A 23,588-nucleotide genomic window follows, 5' to 3' on the forward strand; every position below is an offset into this window, starting at 1 on the left:
AGAAAGTGAAACCTCAAAAATGGGAGTTGGTTCAGGGAGATGCAAGGAAATACCACACCAGTAAGAGAAAGTCACAAGATTAAGAAGTGTGGAATGTGACTCCAAGTGGGAAAAAAAAGGAAGATACCACATTTTCAATTCTCTTCCTTTAAAAAAAAATTCCCGTGATAATTACAATGAGAGGAGCAATCATGTTGCTAATTTTACTCCATGCATTTAAGTTCTAATTAATGCTATCTGGTTCTTCTGTGTTCTGCTGAGGTGAAGTACAGCATGCTCTTTGGCACTTATACCCTCCTTTCTCTCAAGAATTTGCAGAAGTGAAGGCATGTTTGCCTGTATTGTATTTTAGTGATTGCCACCCCTGCCTTCACAGTTTTACATCAGTTTCTAGTCTAACCACCTAGACCTTTCCTGTCTCCATTCACCATGGCAAATGTGGACCAGCTAAGGGTTTCAAACAACCCTGCCCTCAGAGAATAGGGAAGTTTGATGGAGTTGCAGGCAGTAGACCTAAGCCACCAGCAGGCTCTTCATGGACCCCACAGAGCGAGACGGGAGCTCTCTCACAGGGCCAACTGCATGGCTGAGGCCCCATAGATGTTACCATTGTCCTATACAGAAGACGAAACCGAGGCCCAGGGTGATGAAGTGACTTGCCCAGGATCACACATTTCATAGCCTCGGATCTGGGATTTGAGATGTGAGTCTATCTCCAACTTTGTTATGGCGATGCCGTGAGGTATGAATTATATCTCTGAAAGGGCTTTGCATGCTGTCATGTGCAAGGAAAGTCTGAGCTATTATTTTTCTGGTTAATTAACAAAAACGTTGTCATGAAATGTCTGCCACGTTCTTCCTTCACATTTTGCAAGCTTTTGTGGAGCACAAAATGTGGCTTTGTGACTTGCAGCGGCATAGCTCACACGTGCTGTAGATGCAGGATTGTTAGGCTTCTGGCAACCCTGCGTGAGTAACCATGGAGAACAGCTGGAGAGATGCCAGGGTTGGGGCTGTGTGCGAGGCCAGCTATTGTCTCAGAGACACCTGGTTTAGGAGAGATGCCTGCTACGGTGTGCACTCACTTCAAGCAACTGATAGATTGCCTGTGGTAATGAACTAGGTACCATGGAAGGCACAATAAAGTGTGAGAGGATTAAAAAAAGAAAGAAAACGCGCAGGTCCTGCCTTCAGAATGGCCATATGGCCTGGCAGGGGTTATGGGGGAAACCTAGGCAAGTGCAGCTTTGTTGGGTCAGAGGGAGCCTTGTGAAGGAAGGAGTGTGTGGGTGAGTGAATGGGGAGGGGTGCTGTAGACAGAGGGGTAGCATGGGAAATGGGTTGGGGCACGGGAGAGCATGCCACACTTGCATCTAGAATTCAGTTGATTAGCGGGATGGGGAAAAAGAAAGTGAAGCCTCAAAAATGGGAGTTGGTTCAGCTTTGTTAGGGAGATGCAAGGAAATAACCAGGAAGCTGCTGAATCCCAGATCTCAAGGTCCTGACCTGTTCTTCCGGACTCTTTGAGCTTCATCCTGAAGGCAGTGGGAACCACTGAAGGCTCTTGAACAAGTGATTCTCAAACAGATTCATTAGAAAGTTCCCTCCAGCAAAAAGGAGGGGACTGAAGAGGACTGCATGTGGAACCAAAATAACAGGTGGAAGAGGCCCCCCACCCCTACTGCCTGGTGTTCCGAAGATGGTCCATCTGACTGAGATTATGAAATGATTTGAGCTTGTGGCAGGAGGTTCAAAATTAGAATGCAGCAGGGAAAGAACCAGCTCTTCTACAGCCCGGCTAGAATCCCTTCCTACAGAGAGCAGTTAATAGAGAACATCATCAAAGGCACCACGAATTTCTGTAAAGGACTTGGATAATTATTAGCCCAGTGTTGGTTGAAGAAAATTACTTTGGAATAAACAGCTGATGCAGCTCAGGTCCCTGAGGACAGATTCTTCTGCCTGAAATTTTATACCTGTGTGACCACCGCCCCACTCCCATCTGTGCCCCCAACCCTGTCAGCATCCTGGCAGCTCCTTCCACAAGGGTGGGAATTCCAGCAGAGCGAAGGAAAACAGCCCTCTCCTAAAGCCTTCCTTCTTTTGGTTCAGACTTGGTCGTTGTACTTTGAGAGTTAAAATCGGATCCGTTTCTTTCTGTAGCCATCCGGTGTTCATGATTCAATTGCCTGTGCAGGCCCCCTGTTTTATTTCATTTAAGTAGCTGTTATCTTCTTTGTATCATAAGCTCCCAATATATAGAGTAAGGAATATATTTTGTTCTGAAGAGTGAGCCCTGCATCTTCGCAGGCATAATATAAGCTCAATAAATAAGTGTGTAATGTTGATCATGGTGATGTAGGCATGTATTTGGTTACTTGGAAAATAACAGGGAAGAGAGGGGACAATGGCATCTGCACCCAGAAGGTTTGTAAACATTAACACCTCCGTGCTCCTGCAGAGTTCTTAATACTCTTGACCTCAATGCTGACATTGACCCTCATTACAGCAAGAACAAGATGAGGCAGACCATTTTCCCCCGTTGACACGTGTGAAAACCGAGTCAAAGGAAGACCAGGAACCCAGGCTCGTTGCAACACAATGGATAATGAGAGATGCACCGCACTGGACTCCACGGAAATCAAGCTACTAGGCATGGATGCTGCGTCTCTCAAATATGAACAAGCAAGCTGAGGTGAGCATAGATAAAATATACGAATGCACGGCAGCTTCCAGATGGCAGAAATCTTGTTAAAATATGAGTAACACCCAGTGCATCGTCAAGCTTTCAAAATGTTCATTGCAAAATCTTACTCACCCCAGAAAAGACTATTACTAATTTTGAGTCAAAGAATCAGGAGATACCCACTGTCATCCAGAATCTTTCTTGAAGTAAGTAGCTAAATAGCCTTAGGCTTATGACAGGAAAAGCTGCACAGACTTAACCTCTGTAGGCTCCTTAGTGATAGATGATCTCCCATGTCTCTCCCAGCACCATATTTATACTCATTTATAAAGTTCTCAGCAGGAATATCACTTCTACGTATCCTTCCCTGACCCACCAGACTCGGCTGGTTCCCCAGCGCATGTCTACTTTCTGCACAACACCCATAGTTTCCTGTCATAAGAAACATCACACTTCTGCATTATAATCCTGTCTGTTTCTCTCTCTGCATGAGTGTGCCTGCTTTGTTTGCCTCTGCACTGAATTCCTTAAGAGCTTAACACAATACATGGCACATCGTAGGTTCTCAGTGAACATTTGTCAAATAAATGGGCGTCTAATCCTATTCTAATGTACCTCAGTTCATCCACATCTTTGGAGATAACCACCTGAAGTGAAGTTTAAGGGTACGTTAGTTAGAAGCACAGGCCGGGGGGATGGCTGTGTGTGGAAAGGTTACCCAGGGGACCTAAAGAATGGGCCACAAAGACCCCTGGCACACAGCCCTCCCCCCAGCCCTGTTTAGGTAGATTCCAGCACCTTAAGAGCATATCTGCTTAGATGTCTGATGGTAAGAACAAGGCCTAATGTATTTGGGAAGGGCAAATCCCAGGAAAGAGATATTTCAGTGCTTCTGTTTCTGGCGCTGAGGGGCTTCCCTGCCCTCGTTATCTTTTCACCCTGACTTGCTTCTTTATTGCTTCCAAATATGATTTTCCTCCTGCCATTTGGCTCTGCTCACCTGCTTTGCTGCTGATGAGAGCATACTCCCCAGCCTGGCATTCAAGGGCAGCTTCAGCTGACTCTAGTCTTCCTCAGTATTCTCCCTCTGCTGCTGTCAGATCCAACCTTTAAACGTATACTCCAGAGCCACACCGAAATATTTATTCTTTGTTTGTTTGTTTAATTAATTAATCCATTTATTTATTTATTTTAAACAGGGTCTCACTCTGTAAGTGGGACAATAGGCACATGCCATCATGCCCGCTATTTTTTTTTTTTTTCATAGACAGTGTCTCACTGTGTTTCCCTGGCTGGTCTTGAACTCTTAGGCTCAAGCAGTCCTCCCACCCTGGCCTCTCCAAATTCTGGGATTACAGGCATGAGCCACCATGCCTACCCCCCACCCCTATCTTTAGATGCCCTTTTCTTTTTAGGGAAAACACCTCACCTTTTCTCTGTTTATTCAGCTGATTTTTTATTTGGTTGGTTGGATTTTAATTTTTTTTTATTTCAATAGGTTTGTGGGGACCAGGTGGTGTTTGGTTACATGAATGTGTTCTTTAGTGGTGATTTCTGAGATTTTGGTGCACCCTTCACCCAAGCAGTGTACAGTGTACCCAAGGTGTAGCCTTTTAGACTTTGTCACCTCCCACCTTTTTCCCAGAGGCCCCAAAGTCCAACATATCATTCTATGCCTTTCAGTTCTCACAGCTTAGCTCCCGTATATGAGTGAGAACATATGACATTTGATTTTTCATTCCCGAGTTTCTTCACTTAGAATAATAGTCTCCAATTCCATCCAGGTCACTGCAGATGCCATTATTTTGTTCCTTTTTATGGCTGAATAGTATTCCATAGTGTGTGTATATATATATATATATATGTGTATATATATTTATATATATGTGTATGTATATATGCACATGTATGACATTTTCTTTATCCACTCGTTGACTGACAGGCATTTGAGCTGGTTCCATATTTTTACAATTACAAATTGTGCTGCTATAAACATGTGTGTGCAAATGTGTTTTTTGTATTATATAATAACTTCTTTGCTTCTGGGTAGATACCTAGAAGCAGATGCTGGATGGAATGGTGGACCTACTTTTAGATTTTTTTTTTTTTTGAGATGGAGTTTTGCTCTTGTTACCCAGGCTGGAGTTCAATGGCATGATCTCAGCTCACCGAAACCTCCACCTCCTGGGTTCAAGCAATTCTCCTGCCTCAGCCTCCCGACTAGTTGAGACTACAGGCTACCACCACCATGCTCAGCTAACTTTTGTATTTTTAGTGGAGGTGGGGTTTCATTGTGTTGACCAGGATGGTCTCGATCTCTTGATCTCGTGATCCACCCGCCTCGGCCTCCCAAAGTGCTGGGATTATAGGCGTGAGCCACCGCGCCTGGCCGTACTTTTAGTTCCTTAAGGAATCTCCACACTGTTTTCCGCAGTGGTTGTATTTTTATTATTTTATTATATCTTTTATTAGTTTCCTATCCACATTCCCTCACCACCCACTGACCTCCCCAAATCCTCAACCCCTCAAAGAATGTCCCTCATTAGTTCCTAAGCCTGGCTGGATTGTGTCCCCTCACTCCTGTGTCCATGACCCAGGAGACAGAAATGTTCTTGACCCTCTGAGGCCTCTTAGTCCAGAGCCAGAAGGGCCCCCACTCCCAGCTTCTGGCTTCAGGCTCTGCCCTGCCCCATGTTCTCTCTCCCAGGGGTGGGGTCACCTGCTGTTGCCTGTTCCCAGTGCCTGCCTACAGACCACCCTGCATCTTTCTAGCACCTTCCTTTCCTTGCAGACTCCCAAATACCTCACACTCCCTCTCCGGAACAGTTCCTTCTAATCACAGAGCATTTGTGGGATTTACACATAGGATTGTCTTTGTTCCAGTTTGCTAGAGGCAGACTCTGGGATAAAGATTTGTGTGGTCATGACGTATTAGGGAAGTGGGCCTAGGAGAAAAGACAGAAGGTGTGGGGGAAGCCAGGCAGGACAGGGCAAGAAGCCAAGTGGAGGCTCAAATTTAGTCAGAGACCCACCAGGGTGACCAGGCCCGTTTGTAATTCCCACACAGGCTACTCCTAGGGGCCACTCTGGGGGACAGAAACCCCAGGCACTGGGGGCTGTCTGTGGTGGTGGGGTACAAACAGTCTCAGGCTGGGCTGTCAGAAGCAGAAACACACAGAACCTAGGGAGCACACAGAAATGGTGGAAGGGGCCGAGGGCCCTGGGCTGAAGGCTGACTGCCTGCTTTGTCCTGAACAGGGAGAGAGAGACAGTGCAGTGGCTATGCAAATGATGAGCACCCCACCCCCTCATTGAGGTGAGGGAGGGCTCCGGAATGACAGCAGGCCCCAGCAAAGGTAGTGTCCTCCCACTGGGAGCTTTCGCTTTCTGGGGGATGCATCCTGTTCCCTGAGGTGCCGCATCACCTAGGTTACTATCTGGAGAGATCCAGTTACCTCTTCTGCACTTAATTACTCACATTTCCTTGTTTGAGGGAGCGTTGTCTTTCCAGACCCTGGAGACCCCTTCCTCTCATCCTCACAGGCCACTGGAGAGTGGAGAGGCTTCTGTGGGCTCTACAGGACAGGGACAGAGAAGGATGAGCCTCCTGCCACTGCAGTGTGCATCTGCACGTCAGTCTTGCTCTCCCATCCCGACTGTGTCTCACCTCTGTAGATGGTAGAAACGGAACTCAGATGCCAGCAGCCTCACTCTTGGAGGATGCCAGTCCACCCACCTGCTGTGCCTCACTGTCACCTAGGCCCCAGGCAGTCATGTGGGCACTGTGTCACCACCAAAGGTGAGAGGATATGGAGCCAAGGTCACTTAATGAGAGAACAGACAGGGCCCACCTCGAGCCCAGGTGTCCCCTCTGTCCCTCTGGAGTTCTAGCTGTGTCTGATCTTTCTTCTTGTGTACTGTGTCCCCAATTGGAGGCAGCAGAGACTCTCTCTTCTTTGGCTGTGGACCAGATTCCTTCTTTCCAGCTGCACCCTTCCACCATACATGGCCATATATGTACATCATAAGTGTATGCGTTCCCTGGGGCAAAGACCCGGTGGACAGGCAGTCTGCATGCTGCCCAGTTCGCACACACGGGTGCCAGGCTTCACACACACTGACTGGAAAGGAAATGGCAGCTGCATGTGGTCTGGGGGGATGGTTTCGGTCTCTAACCAAATCTAAGCTGTGATTTTTTTTTCCCCTTTAGATCATGTCTAGATTCTAAGTATGCATGGTGCTTTAGGGTGATAGGAGTGTGCTAGAGGCAGAATCCAGGCTGGGTGCTGGGGTTTGATGGTTAAAGTGTGTCTTGACAAAGGATTGGAGGTGGAACTAGCCCTGGAGATGAAGCCATGAGTGACACACACGCTTGCTTCCCCAGAGTCCAGTGCATCCTTCATAGCCGCGCCAGGCCTTGGGCATGGGAGGAGCAAGGTATTTCCAGCCTCTTTTCTAATGTGGCACCATGTGGTTAATCTATACTGTTCCTCCCAGTTTGCCTGACTAAGTCCTGGTTTAATCAGTGTAATTGCAAAAAATGCCAGGTTTGGACAACAATCAGTGTAACAATCAGTTTAATCAGTGTAATTGCAAAAAAAAAAAAAAAAAAAAAAAAAGTGTCTGGTTTGGACAACTGCCAGACTGGCCTAACTTGTCCAGGGACTGGATGAAGCCCCATTTCTTCATCCAGTGTGTCCCAGAGTGTGGGGTGACACACACTAGCCAGTGAGAGCAGTACCGGAGACTAAGCAAAGATGGAGAAGAGCCGGCAGGTGGATTTGTTTCAAGGAGTTCTGATTCTTCTTCCTGGCCTATTCCCTGCCAGGGAGGGCTGTCCCCTGGAGAAGAAAGACACAAGCTCAGATTTGCTACCACCTATAACCACCAGTGGTTCTTTGAGCTGGCCTTTGAGGAGGTCTTCCTTGTGGTTCCCTGTCTGCTCTTTGTCTTCAGGATAAAGTACAAACTGTTTCACGAGGGCGTATTGCACAATACCTCTAATAGTCAGGGTTCCTATAGGGAAAAGATGGCATCCTCACATTGGGGAATTTGAGCACAGTTTAATAAGGTGGATATTTACGAAGGTACAGCCAAGGTATGGGAAAATTATAAGAGAAAGTCAGGACCCTGAGGCTGTTAACACTCTTAGGCCAGAAGGAAGACCTTAGGAAGGCACAGTTAACACTTTCAGGCCTGAAGGGATAAGGGGAAGAAGTCGTGGCTCCCACCAGAAAGAGAGGGCTGTGTGGAGAGGGTCAGTAGTCAGGGTGATCTTTGATGGAGGGATATAGAAGGCATGTGGATGGCCCCTGCTTCCTCCCAAACCCATCTCCTGTCACTGCTTCCCAGTGGCAGAACCACAGGAGGCCGGGGGCAGGAAGCCTGTCCACAGGATCCGTGCCGGTCAGCCTGAGCTGGGCCGTGGATGTGCCAGCACACAGGGCAGCACGCTAGCTGGCTGACTTTGTTGCTGCCAACTTTTTTCTCTTCTGCATATGCCTCCTCTTCCATAAGCTCCCCATTTCCATCCTTCCACAAACTCACCGGTATTTTTTCCAGCTCCTTTGTGCTTTGCTCAAGCTCCTCCTACTGCTGGACATGCTGTTTACCAAGCTCTTTCCAACTGTGGTGGCCTCCTTAACACTCAGCAAGATCCAGATTGCCCTGGAAGCAACCATAAGTTATGTGCCAGGGTTCTTGGAGTAGAGAAAAGCATTGTGTCTACTTCCTGCCTTCCCAGAGCTCGACACATGACAAAAAGATAAAGCATGCTTCCAGTACACACCACTCACCGGGATCAAGTATGTCTGGAGAACACGCACGGGGGAGCAGCAGAACTTTGCAAAGGAAAGGTTGCTGGGATGTGAATTAATATTTAAACTTGACCTTGGTATGGCATAGGAATTTTTCTAACAAACAATAAGGAAGGGCATTCCAAATAAAGCAATAAGTCATAGAATTCCCAGTGTGAATGGAGTGTGCAGGAAACAGTGAGAGGTGGTCTGATGCACCTACTGAATGTCATGTTCGAAGCAGTGTGGGGTGGGAGCATGTATTAGTCTGGATTTTTTCTTTTCAAGAAGATCTATCCTCTCTCTCTCTCTCATCAGCTTAGAAGAATTGGCTCATGTCTGCAGTGTAAGTTTCAGTTTCAGTCCAAAGGCCTGAGACAGGAGAGCTGATGTCCATGGACAGGAGAGGAATGTCCCAGCTTAGGTGGGAAGAGTGAATTGCCCTTCCTTCCCTTTTTCATTCTGTCCAGACCCTCAGTGGATTAGATGGTGCCCATCCACACTGGGAAGGGTGGGTCTTCTTTATGAAGTCTGCTGATCATCTCTTCTAGAAATAACCTCACAGACACACCCAGAAATAATGTTACCAGCTATCTGGGATCCCATAGTTCAGTCAAGTTGACACATAGAATGAACCACCACAGAGAGTGAGGTGGAACTTTGTATGGATCACTCACTGAAGCCCAAGCCCCAGTGGCACATGGAGGCCACCTGAATTCCCACTGAACTTTCTCTCAGCATTTCTGGGCTCTTTCCTTTAGGAAAGTTTGGGCTCCATGACAGGATTCAAGAGACTCTCATCTGTGTTTGACCTATTTTGAATATGCTAGGGAAAGAAAAGCTTCCAGGTTACCTAGCTTTGGTCACTTGGGAGAAAAAGTCTCCACTGGTTGTGGTCCTATGATATAATGAAGATGCCCCACATTGCCCAGTAAAAGCCTCTACCTTTTGCTAAGTTTAGAATTTAGAGTTATTGACTGCATATATGTAATACAGAGTTATTGAATCAAGAAATGGCTTGTGGGAGCTATGACTTACAAATAAGATATGACCTATTGAGCCGTCTCATTCTTGCTTCAGCATTTAAGTTAGTATTGGGCTTTTGTCATGGGTACAAATCAAAGTGTCGTGCCATTCATGTCAACAAAAGTCGTGGCCCACCAAACTCAACAGAGTTTGTTTTGAGATGATGCTACTGTATTTGACAGGGACAGGAAGGACAGATAGTAGGACAGATAGAGAAACTTTCTGGAGGTCCACAGAGCAAAGGCTTTTTTATTTATCCCCTAAGACTTTAGACAAGTGGAGGGAGACTGCCTCCTTGCACGATTTGCACAATACTAACCCAGCATTGGGCAGATATGTGCATTTGTATTTGTGAGTGCAGGTTGGTGGGACATGCAGCGTAATTATCCTCACAAACTGAGCCTTTATTGGATGCAGACCTCATGGTCTTTTATCTCTCAGGAGTTTGTGAAAGATAGAAGATTTTAATCAAATAATTAATCAGTGGAAGGATATTTATTGTGTGCTTACTTTGTACTCTACACAATGTTCTGTAGAGATATAAGTGAAAATGAGACATGATCCTTGCTTTTCAAGAACTTACAATCAAGTCAGCAATGTTACATACCTAAGATGAGAAGGCCGTACATGTAATAGACTGGAGAACAGGTTTATTTGAGTTTTTACAATAAACAAAGCAATGTGTTTACATGCGTGTTTCCCATTTAACCATCTCATTAACTCCATGTAAGAAGAGAGGTTATTTCTACTGCAGATGACTTAAATGAAACCCAGCAGCGTGAGATAACCTCTCTGAGGCCTGAGGGGCGTCAGGAACAGAGCTAGGACATTCGCTGTAGCAGTCAGACTTCAGAGCCTGTTCTCTTCGCTCTCCATGACCCTTTCTCTTGACGACAGCTTCCTGCCAGCAGTGTGAGACTCACGGTGCAGTGTGTGCACTGCTGATTTTGGTTTTGTTTCTTTTTGCCTCCCCGTAATCCTTTCACCTGTATCATAAGTGTGCTGTCTGCTTCCACCTAGGCATGATTAGCCCTCTTATTATTTTCATAGCTAGGAAAGATTCCATGGCATACCTCTGTTTTCTTCTGTCATGCAAAATTGGTGACGTTGGGAGATGTAAGTCCAGTGTGCAATGAGTCTAAGTCTAGTATCCTCATCTCTGTATGACCCAAATCAATTTTGTAAACTTCCACACAACTTTAGAGTCTAAGAGAAATCCAGTAGCGTCAACACTGGCAGGCTGACTGCTGAAGCTTTCTCTTACAATAAAGGAGTAAGGTGCTAGTTGAGAACTGAATTTTCAGCATGTTGGTGGTGAAGGATCCTGTTTTGTTAATTTCTTGGTTTCCCCCAGAGAACACTTTCTCACTGGAGCAGATGTGGAAGATGCACATTCCAACCCTGTGGCAGTGTGTGTGGGTATTTCTGAGCCATTTGTGTCGTGATGTTCCCCTGTGGTGCTTGAGGGGAGGAGCGGGACACAAGCTGAATGCTCAGAGGAGCCAAACTTAGGGGCAGCTGGAGCATTTCTGTACAGTAAGAGGCAATTGCGACCAGGTGCTGCAAAGGGCGGAAGCACTGATTTTGCTGTGGTTTCAAGCATTGTCTGAGATGTGCTGCCTTTCAGAAGCAGTTAAAGGGCCATTTGATAGAAGGAGTGGTTGGACTGTACACTGTCTGGATCCATTATTGCCCTCAGATCTTCAGGCAGGTGTTATTAAGAAAGGCTTAGCCTGGAGTTTTCTCTCTTTCTTCAATAATCATTCTCCTTATTTCGACACTGTCTTTGCTCGTCTTTAGAAGGTTCCAAGCAGACACTCTTGCCTTATTTTTCTTCTGATTCCCAGGTTCGTTCTCTCTCTCTCTCTCTCTCTCTCCCCCCCCCATCCCCCTTCTCTCTCAACTCTCATCCTAAATCCAAAAGTGGCTTCAGGACCTGAGTCCGTACTTTTATGATTCCATTTCTTCAGTGCACATCTTGGGCTTGCTAAATCATTTATTTTTGCGTTTCCTCTATGCATAAATGCAGCATATGTAATAAAACAACTATTCATCAAAAAGAGATTCAGGACACAGAGGGCTGCATTTTAAGAGCATTGGAACAATAGGTGCAGCTGCAGAAAATTACAGGTATGGCAGTGTTCTCTACCATACTCTGAGCTCCCATGCATGGGTGAGCATGTGCACATGAGGCTGGATCCTCTTCTGGCTAAATACACCCTGAGTATTGACACAGGTGGGGCATGCTCAATAATCCCTGCTCAAATAGAACAGGCCTATTCTCTAAAAAAAGACACTTATCCAAAAAAGGAACATGGTGCAGACAGACACACACAGACTAAGAAGGGGACTGTGGCACAGCACCGAAATGGAAAATAAAGGCCCTTTCCAGGCTTTCTTTCTCTTTGTCTGAATTCTGCCAGAATGCTGGGTAGGCTAGGCCATGGGCTGTTCACGGAGGCCACACACAGGAGGGGAGGGCCATATGAGGGGTGCTGATGGGAAAACCACTCACAGAGACACAGAAGGCTGATGGCTACTGCCAGAGGGCTGGGGTGTGGAGGCAACTGGAGGGCAAGCGTTGAAGCTGGAGGACAGCAGGGAGCTGGCACTGCAGGGCCCAGTCCAGAATCCTCAGGGGTACAAAACTTATTCCTCCGTTCTGCATATATGTGTCAGGATGGGCAGAGAGGATGCCAGGGGTGGGAGGGTGATAAATCTGGAGGTTGTGGACAAAAGGGGAGAGACTCTGCAGGTCTGGTCTGGAAATGTCTTGCCTTACCCGATTGCCCATCTCCTGCCTCTTGCTGGCTGTTGTACTGATTTGTGACTATTCCCCAATACCTGACAAGCGGCCGTCTCCAGCTCAACTCGCCTGGATGAGTCAGCGACAGTGGGGTTTTGAAATCTTACTCACTCTGACTTAATCACCAAAGTTAAACACCTTCCTGAGGCAGGTGAGATACCATAACGTGTTTCGGGAGCAGTTTTGTAGAAGGACTATGTCAAGGGCTGTCTCTGAAAAGAGAGAACTGGTTGTCTGAATTTTCCACCTCCAGAGCCTTCTCTGTGACTGGAAGAGCAATTATGCTCATTTTCACTTTTCTTTTTTTAACCTAGGAGCGATGTGTCCTCTGCATTGTTGTGGAGACTGGATAAATGAGACAGATAGATGGGGGCAGGTGTGAGTAGGTGACAGAGTTGGCTGCCGAGGTACCTTTGTGATCCATCTCTGTGGAAGCCGGCATTCATTCCATGGGGATTCAGCAAGACTGATACCCAGCAGTGACAGTTTGGACATCTATACATGACCTTGGATGTGCTCAGAACCGCACCTGGAACTGTGCCAACTTCTCAGAGTAGTATATTACAGGGACCGCAGAACCATGCTGGAAATTGGCTGCGCTCAGTGCAGTGGTGCATCTGCAGGCAAACTTCTCTGGCTCTGTAGTGCAGTGCGGCGTTGGGGGACAGCTTCCGTTTCTGTCAATTTTCAATAATTAGATGCTCACAAAGAAGCTCAGGACAGTCCTCTCGTATTCATCGGGAGGTGGTGAGATGCCCTCATTGTGGGCATCAAAAATAATTATTCAAACCGTTTAAGGTTTGTCAGTCAGTGTTTCCTGCTCCGTGGCCACTCATCTGGTACTTGTCAGATTTCAGCTCTTGGGGGAGAAAATAAAGGACTTTGCTTCTGGTTTCTCAGAACATATGGGTTACAGGAAAGTTCTCTCCTGTAACATTTTGGAAAACTGTTTTATACCAGGGTCCTTCCCTAGTGCCCATTCACTCTGCAGCTCTCATTTTGCCAGGAAACACATGTTTAAGTTAGATGTTCTCAGGGAACTCTCCAGACCAGCCTCAACAGCACTTGGAATTATGTCAGACTGCAGCCTCCCATGCCCTGCCAGGCCTACCGAATCAGAAACCCTTGGAGTAAGTTCCCAGTATTCTTTTTTTTAATTATTATTATGTCTTCCAGGTGATTCTGATGCATGGTGAAATTGAGAAGAACTGATTTCGCTGTTCTTTTGGGAGGTCCTAGAAGAACACTAAATTTGGAAAACAACAGAACAAAAACTGGCATGAATCCTGCAGTTTAATATCAGCATGGTCTTAGTCAATATGGCTAATGTTTTTTAGCCTCGGCTAATTTTGTCTGTAAATTGGCAATAAGAGAACCCAACCAAGTTTGTGAGATGATAAAATGGTGCATATAGTGGACCCATGTAGTCAATTAACATTGACCGTGAATGTGAATTTATCCAGTTCCTCTTTGGACCCAAGTGAAGGTCAGAGCAGTAGCCACCCTTCAGGTCGTTAATACAAACGATCCTAGATTCGTTACTAGCAAAGCAAGCTGCAAAGTGTGTTTTTGTTCTTGAGACATTTCAAACCTATGTCGTTCCAAATACATGTTTTAGACAAGGCAGTACCAGATGACAGTCATGGGGTCTCCAAGGAGCGTAAGGGAAGGCACAGGGTCAGTGCGCCCACCATCAACTGCGCTTTTCTTCTTCTTGTTCACCCTCAGAGTCCATTGTCATCAAAGTCACAAGAAAGGCTTGGAGTATACTCCTGACCAGTTCAAATGTCGTGTGCATTCAAGCTACCTGGACATCTTATTAAAATGCAGATTCAAATTTGTTATCTCTGAGATGAGACCTGAGATTCTGCATTTCTGATGAACTCCCACCCACATGACGCTGACGTTGCTGGTTTGCTAACTACACTTTTGTGCAGTATGGTGCTAGCTCAGTGCTTTTCAAACTCTCATGTGCATAAAACGTATGTCTAGATAATGAACTTCTAGTTGTGACTCAAGGAATGACGTGAGGCCATCAGCACTGGCATCACCTGAGAGCCTACTAAAATTGCAGAATCCCAGGCCCTACCTCAGACCTACTGAGTCAGCATTTGCATTTCAGCGAAGTCCTCAGGGGGCTCCTGTACACAGCAAAGCTTGAGAAACATGCAGAACTGGCTTCACAACTTTGTTTATTTGCATAGAAACCTGCACGTGGTTTTAATGCTCTGTTCTCACCATCTTGAAATCCTTATTCATTCTTGAACAAAATACTCTGTGTTTTTATTTTGCACTGGGCCCCACAACTTATGTCATTTGTGGGGCCCATATTAGCTCCTTATTAGTGGTTTTGAAACATTAGTGTGTGTTTGACCCAACTGAGATGTTGTTATAAATTCCCAAATATTCTGAATCAGTAGGATGGAGGTGAGACAGAATCTGTAATAAACCTCTCCTGTGATTCTAATATAAGTAGTCCATGTCTACTTTGAGAGATAGTCCTCTGAACTTCTCCAAGTTAGGTCTTCACTCATTTCCATGCTGTGTCAGAATGGTGCCAGAGAGAGCCTGCATGTCATCTGCATTGCCAGAAAATGAAATAAGCTGCAAAAAACTTGTTGGACACCTGTGCCAAGATATTTCTTGTAGGGCAGTTTTTCCCACAAGAGCTCTCAGCAAACTATCCATCTGCACCTAAGTGGTCTTGCCATAATGGTGAGACATTTACATAAGCAAAGCAGAAAGGTTGCATGGTACAGGATGTCTCATCGGGACAAGGGCCTCCTGAAGAAGCAGGTGTGTGCAATAGCGGTTGGTAGAATTTCTATGACCACAAACCATTTTGAGAATCCAATAGAAGCAATCACCCATCCCCGATGAAAAATTCACCTTTGCACATTATGAGGCTCACACAGGACCAGGGATTAGAAGACTTCGCTGAGAGATCTGACTTCTGTACTTTTAGCTCTCCTTCCCTGGACAAGTCACCAGACTGTTCAGAACTTTAGAGTCCTAATCTTTAAAGTAAAGAATGAGTACCAGTGTCAACTTCACAAATTTGTTGCAAAAAATTAAATGAGACACTGAGCTGTAAAAGTGCTTTGTACACTGCAAAATAATGTATACATTTGAGGCATGTTATACATAGTATGCTACATTGTTATTTCCAGCGTTACAGTCAGGATGAGGGCACTGTGTTTGTGAATTTAGCCTAAGGCCACGGAACAGACTTGCCGTAGCAAAAGAGGGAAATGAATACAGACAGAAAGACATGATGAGGACTTGGCTAGAGTTGCTAGGAAATTTAAAAGTGTAGAAAAGACAAGGGAGCATCCACAATTCAAGGACTCCAGATGCAAAAATAAAAGAAAGAAAATCTATTTTTGTATGTGCAGACAGTTTTGAGATTTTGGAAAGTGGCTTTAGTCTAGCAGTAACCGAACATTTCTGCCCCTGGGTATAATGAAGATGAATAGCAATAGTAGTGGTCTGTATTTAGTTTTGACTTCAGAAGCCTTCTGTGGGAATTTGCTATTCTGAGATGAGAGGAATGATGTTTAGTAGTTAAAAGCTGGGCCTCTGATCTAACACGTATTTATTGTGTGACTTGGAGAACTAGTTTCCTTTCATTTCTCTGCTCTTCAATGCCTTTTTCAATAAAAGATTCTTCATAGGGTTGTTGTAAGTATTGAATGACTTTGCACCCAAAACACCTAAACATAAATGTGAAGGATCATCACCCACATCATGGAAATCCTTGATGTGAGTGCTGGTAGTATTCGAAGTACCCAGCCATCCCGGGCATGCAAGATGCCTCCAGGTTACAACTGAGGTCGTATTTGAAGTGGTTCTGTGCTCAAGTGGTTTGAGAAGCACTGAGCCGTGTTCTGAGGCTATAACCCACAAGGCCTTTGCTGTGTTCCAGAAGTCTACCCCTGACAAATCCAAGGAAATGTATATATTGGGGGAAGGGAGAAAGACAAGATATTCTAGCCTTGCCATGAGGAACTCCCCTGCCCCCGATGGCTGCTGTCATCTCTCAGTCCTTTGACATACCTGTCTGGTCTTCCCTTCAGGTGCACTATTGACAACCGGGTCACCCGGGTGGCCTGGCTAAACCGCAGCACCATCCTCTATGCTGGGAATGACAAGTGGTGCCTGGATCCTCGCGTGGTCCTCCTGAGCAACACCCAAACGCAGTACAGCATCGAGATCCAGAATGTGGATGTATATGATGAGGGCCCATACACCTGCTCGGTGCAGACAGACAACCACCCAAAGACCTCTAGGGTCCACCTCATTGTGCAAGGTAGGTGGGTATGGCTTGGTGGAGAGGTCTGGAGGGCTAGCCTGGAAAGCCTTCGGGTAAGGGTTTTTTTCTCTGATCCTCAACAGAGATGAGTTCTCCTTGTTCTATGCGTCTAGGGTCCAGGACACATTTCTGGTTGTCATCTTGCAGTTAGAAGCTAAATTTTCCAGTCATTTTTATTGAGTGGAACTAAGATTTTTTTTCATTTTTGTTCTAATACTATATTTTCTCTGAAAATTGTCTTTTAATTATTGCTTTTCATGGCTTTTTCTCCTCTTAAGTTTTAGTTTTTATTGTTTTAAATTTCATCCAATTTCAAGATTGTGTTACGTTTAAAACCAGAATTTCAATGCACTTTTGGAGCTACGGGTATGTCCTGCCCACCTCCAGCCTTGAAAGAAAGCAGAGCCAACCAGGATGCACGGGCACTGCCCTCAACTGCATCCTTCACAAGTGCCTGCTTGTTTCTAGCTCACTTGAACCTCCTCTCATCTCCCAGCCAGGGGTTTTGGAGGTCATTTCTCCCCTGTAGTACTGGTGTCTGACTTTCCTGTTTTGATTCCATCCCAACTCTGCCGGCCTTCTTCTGCTCCCCAGGCTTCTGAGGCTTTGTGTGTTCTGAGGCGTGTGTGTGTGTGTGTGTGTGTGTGTGTGTGTGTGTGTGTGTTGGTTCTGCTCTGGGAAAGGAGCTCATGGAGCTCACTTCTTACCACAAGGCAGAACCACTCCTGGGCATTCACACAACACCTAATCTGGTGGAAGGATTCCTAGTTAGTGAACAAGAAGAGCTGGCATCACACCTGGTCGTTTTCTGGCTGGGAGACCTTAATCAAGTTGTGACCATGTCTCAGGGTTCTCTTTCTGTAAAGCGGGTCAGTGTGAGGACTGAATTGTACACGTATGGACATAGAAAACACTTAGAAGAAGTCTGACACATACAAGTGCTATTTCAGTATTAGCTGTTGAGCTTTCTTTTCTTTTCTTTTTTAGTACTCTTACAATTTTTAAGCTTTTTGAACATCTTTTACAGTGAGCCAAATATCTTATTTTGTGATGTCAACAGTGTAGCCCCTGAACAGTGGCGTGCCAGCTCCCGTGCTGGAGCCATTTCCCAGCCTGACCCCAGGCCCCTTCAGCCAGGGACACGCAGCTCCAGGGTGACAAAATCCTCTCCTAGGGGCTCCTTCCACTGGCCCCCTTGTCCTTGTGTTCAAGAAAAGGGTAAATAGCTATGGGATGATTGGTTAGAGATAGAATAGGAAGGAAGGCAGCTTGAGAAAGAAAGAACTGAAGTGAGCTGGAAGAAGGAAGGGGTGGCCGGCTGTTGGGACAGCAGGAGAAGGCAGAGCTGGGGTCGCGATCAGCACTGTCGAGTAAGGCAGGGTCAGCAGGACTGAGAAGAGGACACTCGAGGACACACTGATGCTGGACCTGGCTCTGGCCAGAGCTTATGCCAGGAGACACTGGAATCCCTCATGCTGTGGCCCAAGTTTGGTCATGCCAAGTTTTTATTATATTTTGTTTACTTTCTTCCCCAAAGGAAATAACAATGGCTCTTTAAAAATTGATTCTATAAATGAATACCTTTGAACTGATGCATGCAAACAGCATTTTTAAGGAAAATAGAATTGCATAGAAGGTGTCAGAGTATATTACAAAGAATGGGTAGGTGCTGCCATGGGAGATTTTTATTTCATTTTGTATATTTTTTTATTGTAAAATACATTTTGTATCGTGGATAGAGAGACCAAAAATGCTTGTGAATGTCCACTCTGTGGGGGGATGGAGAATGCCCCAGTGCCACCATCTGCACACTCTACCAGGTGGTGCTTTGGAAGCCATTGCTCAGCTCCCCTCCTGCCTTGCCCCAACCCCTGCACACTTACTGTTGAGAAAAGAATACCGAGCATTGATAATGAGAGACTGGGAGGTAGGAGCTATCATAGACATTTGCTTTAGGAAGCAGGGCCTTGTGGAACTGGAAAACGGAAGGAATTGTGAAAATGCTAAAGCCTCCTTGAAAACTAGGATCATATTTTTGTCATTTTCTTTGTTCAGCCACCCCAACTCACACACCCCCACACACCTCTGCCCTGAACACCTGGCAGAATGCCTTATACAAAGTGAACATTTAATAAATGCTTATTGAAGCAAATGGCTAGAATTAGAGCCAGGTGGTTTTCTTTGGGCTCCAAGAGAGAGGACTGGGTGTTTGTGGGGGTGAGATGAGGGGAGGAGGTGGGAGGATGGAGTCTACATCAATCTTCACTCACGTCCAAGCTAATGGAAAATGTCTAATCCCCAGCTATGCGTTTACATCTGTGACTTGGCTAGGTGCCCTCTTTCCATGACACACCACCTCAAGTATTGGAATCTCATCTTGGGCTAATTTTCGAATGCTGATGGGTGTATTGATCTAGAAACAAGCTGGGTTAAAAAAGGCATTGGTCTTGTACACAGACTCAGCCCAAGCTAATCCGCTGTCGATATGCCTGGACTGAGTATTATTGACACATTAATGAATAGAGGACCATAGTATTTTCAGAGCCAAACTGACCCCCTCTTCAAAGCAATCAGACAAACTAAATAGAGCCAGACTCCTGTGTTTCTGTATTGGAAAGAGGATGTACCACCATCCTGGATTGCAAAAGAAAAAAGAAATAAAAAAGAAATATATTTATCTTGGGATCATTTATTATACTGAACATAAGCCCTAATTCCCCTAGCAGAAGCTGACTGTCTGGATTTGAAGTTGCTATTCAGCCCTGAGTGCAATGCTTCTGGAATAAAAGTTGGGCATATTAGATTTTCAAAATGGTATTATGATCATTTAAAAAAAAAGAAATAAAAACAGCAGCAACAAAAAGAACTAAATTCATATTCTGCCCATGAGTATGTGTATTTATGTATATGTAGTCAGCTTCATATATAAATAAACCTACACAGAAGGAAGGTAATGACATTTCATGGCATTGTGCAAGCTGCTTCAGGTCTGGGGTTATGTCTTTCCCCTTACTGACAAATATCACATCTACCCCCTAGTTCTCTGTACTGGATTTTCTGCCTCTGTGGTTCTGATCTGGTATGGTTAGTTCTTGCAGACAGCCATGATGCAAAGGTCACCACATGGGGCAAGTCTCTGGGGCAAGCTAGGAGCAAAGACCATCCTTGGGAGGAAGGTGACCCTGGAGCCAGTGGAGAGGGAGATGGAGGGGAAGGCAGCAGAAAGGGTGAGACAAGAGAACTAAGTAGCTACCTGCCACATGGCTGTTTAAAATTAAATTTAAATTAGCTACAACCAAATAACATTTAAAATTTACTTCTTCAATCACACTAGCTACACTGCAATGCTTCCATAGTTATGTAGGACTGGGGTTCCCTTGTATTAGTTCATTTTGCATCACTATAAAGGAATGCCTGAGGCTAGTAATTCACAAAAAAAGAGGTTTATTTGGCTCATGGTTGTGCAGGCTGTACATGAAGCATGGCACCAGCATTTGCTTCTGGAGAGGGCCTCAGACTGCTTCTATTCATGGCATGGGGTGAAGCGGACCCAGTATGCATGGAGATTGCAGGGTGAGAGAAAAAGCCAGAGACAGCAGGGATGGTGCCAGGCTCTGCTGAACCACCAGCTTTTGAGGAAACTAATAGAGCAAGAACTCACCTGCTGCACCCTCTGCGTTTATCTCTTTATGCTCCATCCCCATGGCCAAACATCTCCCATTAGACCCCCATCTCCAATATTGGAATCAACTTTCAACATGAGGTCTATGGGAACAAACACCCAAACTACTGCACTCCTGTATGGAACAGTGCAGAGAGAGAACATTTATGTGAACTTCCACTGTAAAAGCTCTGTTGGGTAGTGCTATGAAGGGTTGTTATATGGATCAGCAGGAGTTAAAGCTAGAATCGTTTTTCATGATGTGAAAGGCCAGGTATATCATGGAAAGGAGAGTGAAATTTTGGAAAGAGGATGAAATTGCAGAAAGATGGTGCTCTTTTAAAAACAAGAGAGAATTGTTGAAAAAGAGGGAGTAATGGAGTTCCTAGGTAACCTTAGGCAGAGAAAAGACTTCGGAGTCCAAAGATGTACCTGAAGGAAATTAGGCAGAGTTTAGGGGTTGGTTAAGTATGAGCATGGGGGTGATAACTCCCCCAGGACACTGATATTTCTACCTGTGAGCTCTGGGAGAGATGAACACTAACATATCTATAGATCACATGGCAAAACTGATTCATCAGTAGAGGGGAAAGAGTTCAGATACCTGGACTTTTTTATTTTGAGGTGCCTTGAATACTCCCTTCAAAATGTGAAATGTAAGAAATACCACCCATGGCTTTGCATGTCCAGAACAAGTGAGGGAGATTCATCTAACATTTATTAACATTTAGGTCTAATGATTTCTGTCTATTTGACCTTAAGGTTTTCTGCTTAATAAATGTAATTAATAAGTGGCTGTGTCTGGAGTCTAGCCGAATATTTTATTCCTTTCACTCTCTTAATCCTGCTACCAAACCGAGCATCTTGCACATCTGAAAAAGCCCTACTTTTGTCTCTGTTGTTCCTGTGAACAGGTTACATCTTGGAAAACAGAGTGGATCAAACACTCAGTGGGAAGGAATTGTTTGCCACATTAAGGATAGCTTGAGAAGGTGTCTAAGAGGCCCGGTCTGTGTTTCTCAGAACCCGTGAATGCTGGTAGAGCAAAGGTGTGCTGGTTGTCCATAGAATGTTAAGAAAGGCGCTCCTTCTTCAATTGTGGAAAACCGACTTCTCAGTTTTGACTGGTGAACCTGCAGGACTTCAGTCTCACTTAGAGACACATTCGGATGACAGAGAACAGTAGAATACAGTGCTTATAAAAACAGGGATATTCGTGTAATAAAATTTTTTTTTAAAAAGCTTTTAGCCTCTTTATCTGTTTTCCAGGCCCTATCTAAGTTTCTCTTTTGTCACCAGAGTATTTAATCAGCCCCTCCCTTTTGTTTGGTAAAATGAGCTTTTCTATTTCTTGCTGGGCAGAATTAATCTGAAAATCCCTGCTATTGTTTGATAGTTAATTACCTGCCTTTGGAGTCAAACAGCTCTGAAGCTCAGGTAAAGAAGGGAAACACAAATGTCTATGGAATAGGGCAAGAATGAGGAAGAGAAGCCAGGGCATCTGTTCACTTCATGTGTTCACGTAATTCCAGGGAGAAGGGGACTACACTAGGGAGACACCCAGCCCAGGCAGTGACTTGCAAATAATGGATATATAGCCACATCAGCCCATCATTTACCTTTGATTGTCTCCCTGCTTCTGACTCTCTCTTACCCACCTGATATATACAACCATGTTTCTTTCCAATCCTGAATAATTAGTTGACCTTGTCAAGCAAAGCAAAGCTTGTTATTACGATTCAGAGAAGAGGAACAGTAACTTTTAATTTCTGGATACCTACACCCCAGCGACCCCTCCCCACTCTGAATCTGAACTGAAGGGAATGTGAAACACAAAATATCAAAGGACATAATGTGACCTAATCCTTACTTTGAAAGCAGAGCTTTCTGTCTTTCCAGACATGTCACCCAGAAAGCACCATGACCTTTTGGCAGGACAAGGCTCCCGAAGAGCTCTGCACATCTTTGCACCAATACTTCCCATTCAAGCTGAGTCCATGGGGGAGGAAAACATCATGATCCAATTCTAAATAGACTGAAGTCACCTTCTGAGAACATCTGTGTTCTCCAGATGTCAGTAGCCCCGTGTGACAGTTAGTGGGGCATACTTATCATCCCAGACTGCTTTCAAATGACCTCTCTTTTTCGTGTCCCATTCAAGAAATAGATGAAAATGTATATTTGGTCTGGTCATAAGACTGTGCATCTAAATTTGATAGAACTTTGAAAAAGTCAGGAAATTAAATTCCACTACAAAATTGGAGCTCTCCTCAAAGCACCCTGGAGAATGACAAGGAAGTAGGGCATTTTACCTGAAATTGACGTACAATATCTAGACAGCATGCAGATGAGGCAACTCTGTTCTACCTGGTGAGTTTTAAAATTTCTTGAAGCACTTACTGACAACAGAGGGACAAAAATGACAGAAAGGCTAGACCAGTGTTAACATTTCAGTAAACCCACCCCAAGCATCATCTGTCTGCTAAGCCAAGTAGGTCAAAATGTAAAGACTAAAGCAATCTCAGCAAAATGCCAGAGTATAAGTCATGTTCGTCTAATAATGGCATTTTCCTTTCCTTTTGGTATGGCTAGGAAGGGGTCCTCATGTTCTCTACAGAGACTGGAAAACTAGGCATCCTTTGCAGAAGAGTAGATCATAATAGGGTTCCCTGTTCTAGTCTAGCACACTCACTCATAGAGAATGGAGCAGAAAGTTTAGATGATCCTTATTGCTTTACAGCAAACACTTACAGAGATCAGGCAACATCTCTCCAGGTAAGCAGTTAGGGCTCCCATGGGAACATCTGTAAGCTGCCACTGAGTTCTTACCCCTTAGGTGCTTTTCCCTAGGGAGTCTGGGCAGCCTCTGAGTGGCTGCGGATTCTAACACCATAGGATTGAGAAATGTGGCTTGGATTTCTTCTGGATCTTGATTCTTTCTGCAGCTTCCAAATGAGAAATGTCATTTATTTTTGGGAAAGGACAAACATCAGATCCTGAATAATCAGCTTTTTAAAGATATATCCCTTTAGACTCCCATTCACATATCAGAGTGCTGATTTATTCAAGCTGAACTTGAAGAAAATCTTCTTAATTAAGGGTTGGATGAGGTCTCTTTATGGTCTCATGGCCCACCACTACAGATCTGTCTAATCCTATAATATATCCAAAAATTTCCTCGTTACCATATTCCTAACAGTTTCAGAAGGTCACCCCAGCAGAGTGTGTATACAGTAGTATTAAGAGAAGCATCACTGAGTTGGAGGCCATGACCATTTTGAGAAGGTTCTTAGACACTCAGA

General features: G+C 44.9%; 1 protein-coding gene across 18 annotated transcripts in view; it reads left to right on the plus strand.

Annotated features, from left to right (window-relative positions):
• Nucleotides 1-23,588, plus strand: part of NTM (neurotrimin) — a 974,035-nt gene that overhangs the window by 755,779 nt on the left and 194,668 nt on the right. For all 18 annotated transcript variants that reach the window (XM_078339846.1, XM_078339847.1, XM_078339848.1 and 15 more), the window contains one exon: nucleotides 16,390-16,622. In XM_078339846.1, coding sequence (XP_078195972.1) covers nucleotides 16,390-16,622 — 233 coding nt within the window. The remainder of the gene's footprint in view (nucleotides 1-16,389; nucleotides 16,623-23,588) is intronic.

Source organism: Callithrix jacchus, chromosome 10 (genome assembly GCF_049354715.1).
Source record: "Callithrix jacchus isolate 240 chromosome 10, calJac240_pri, whole genome shotgun sequence".
NCBI classification, from domain to species: domain Eukaryota; kingdom Metazoa; phylum Chordata; class Mammalia; order Primates; family Cebidae; genus Callithrix; species Callithrix jacchus.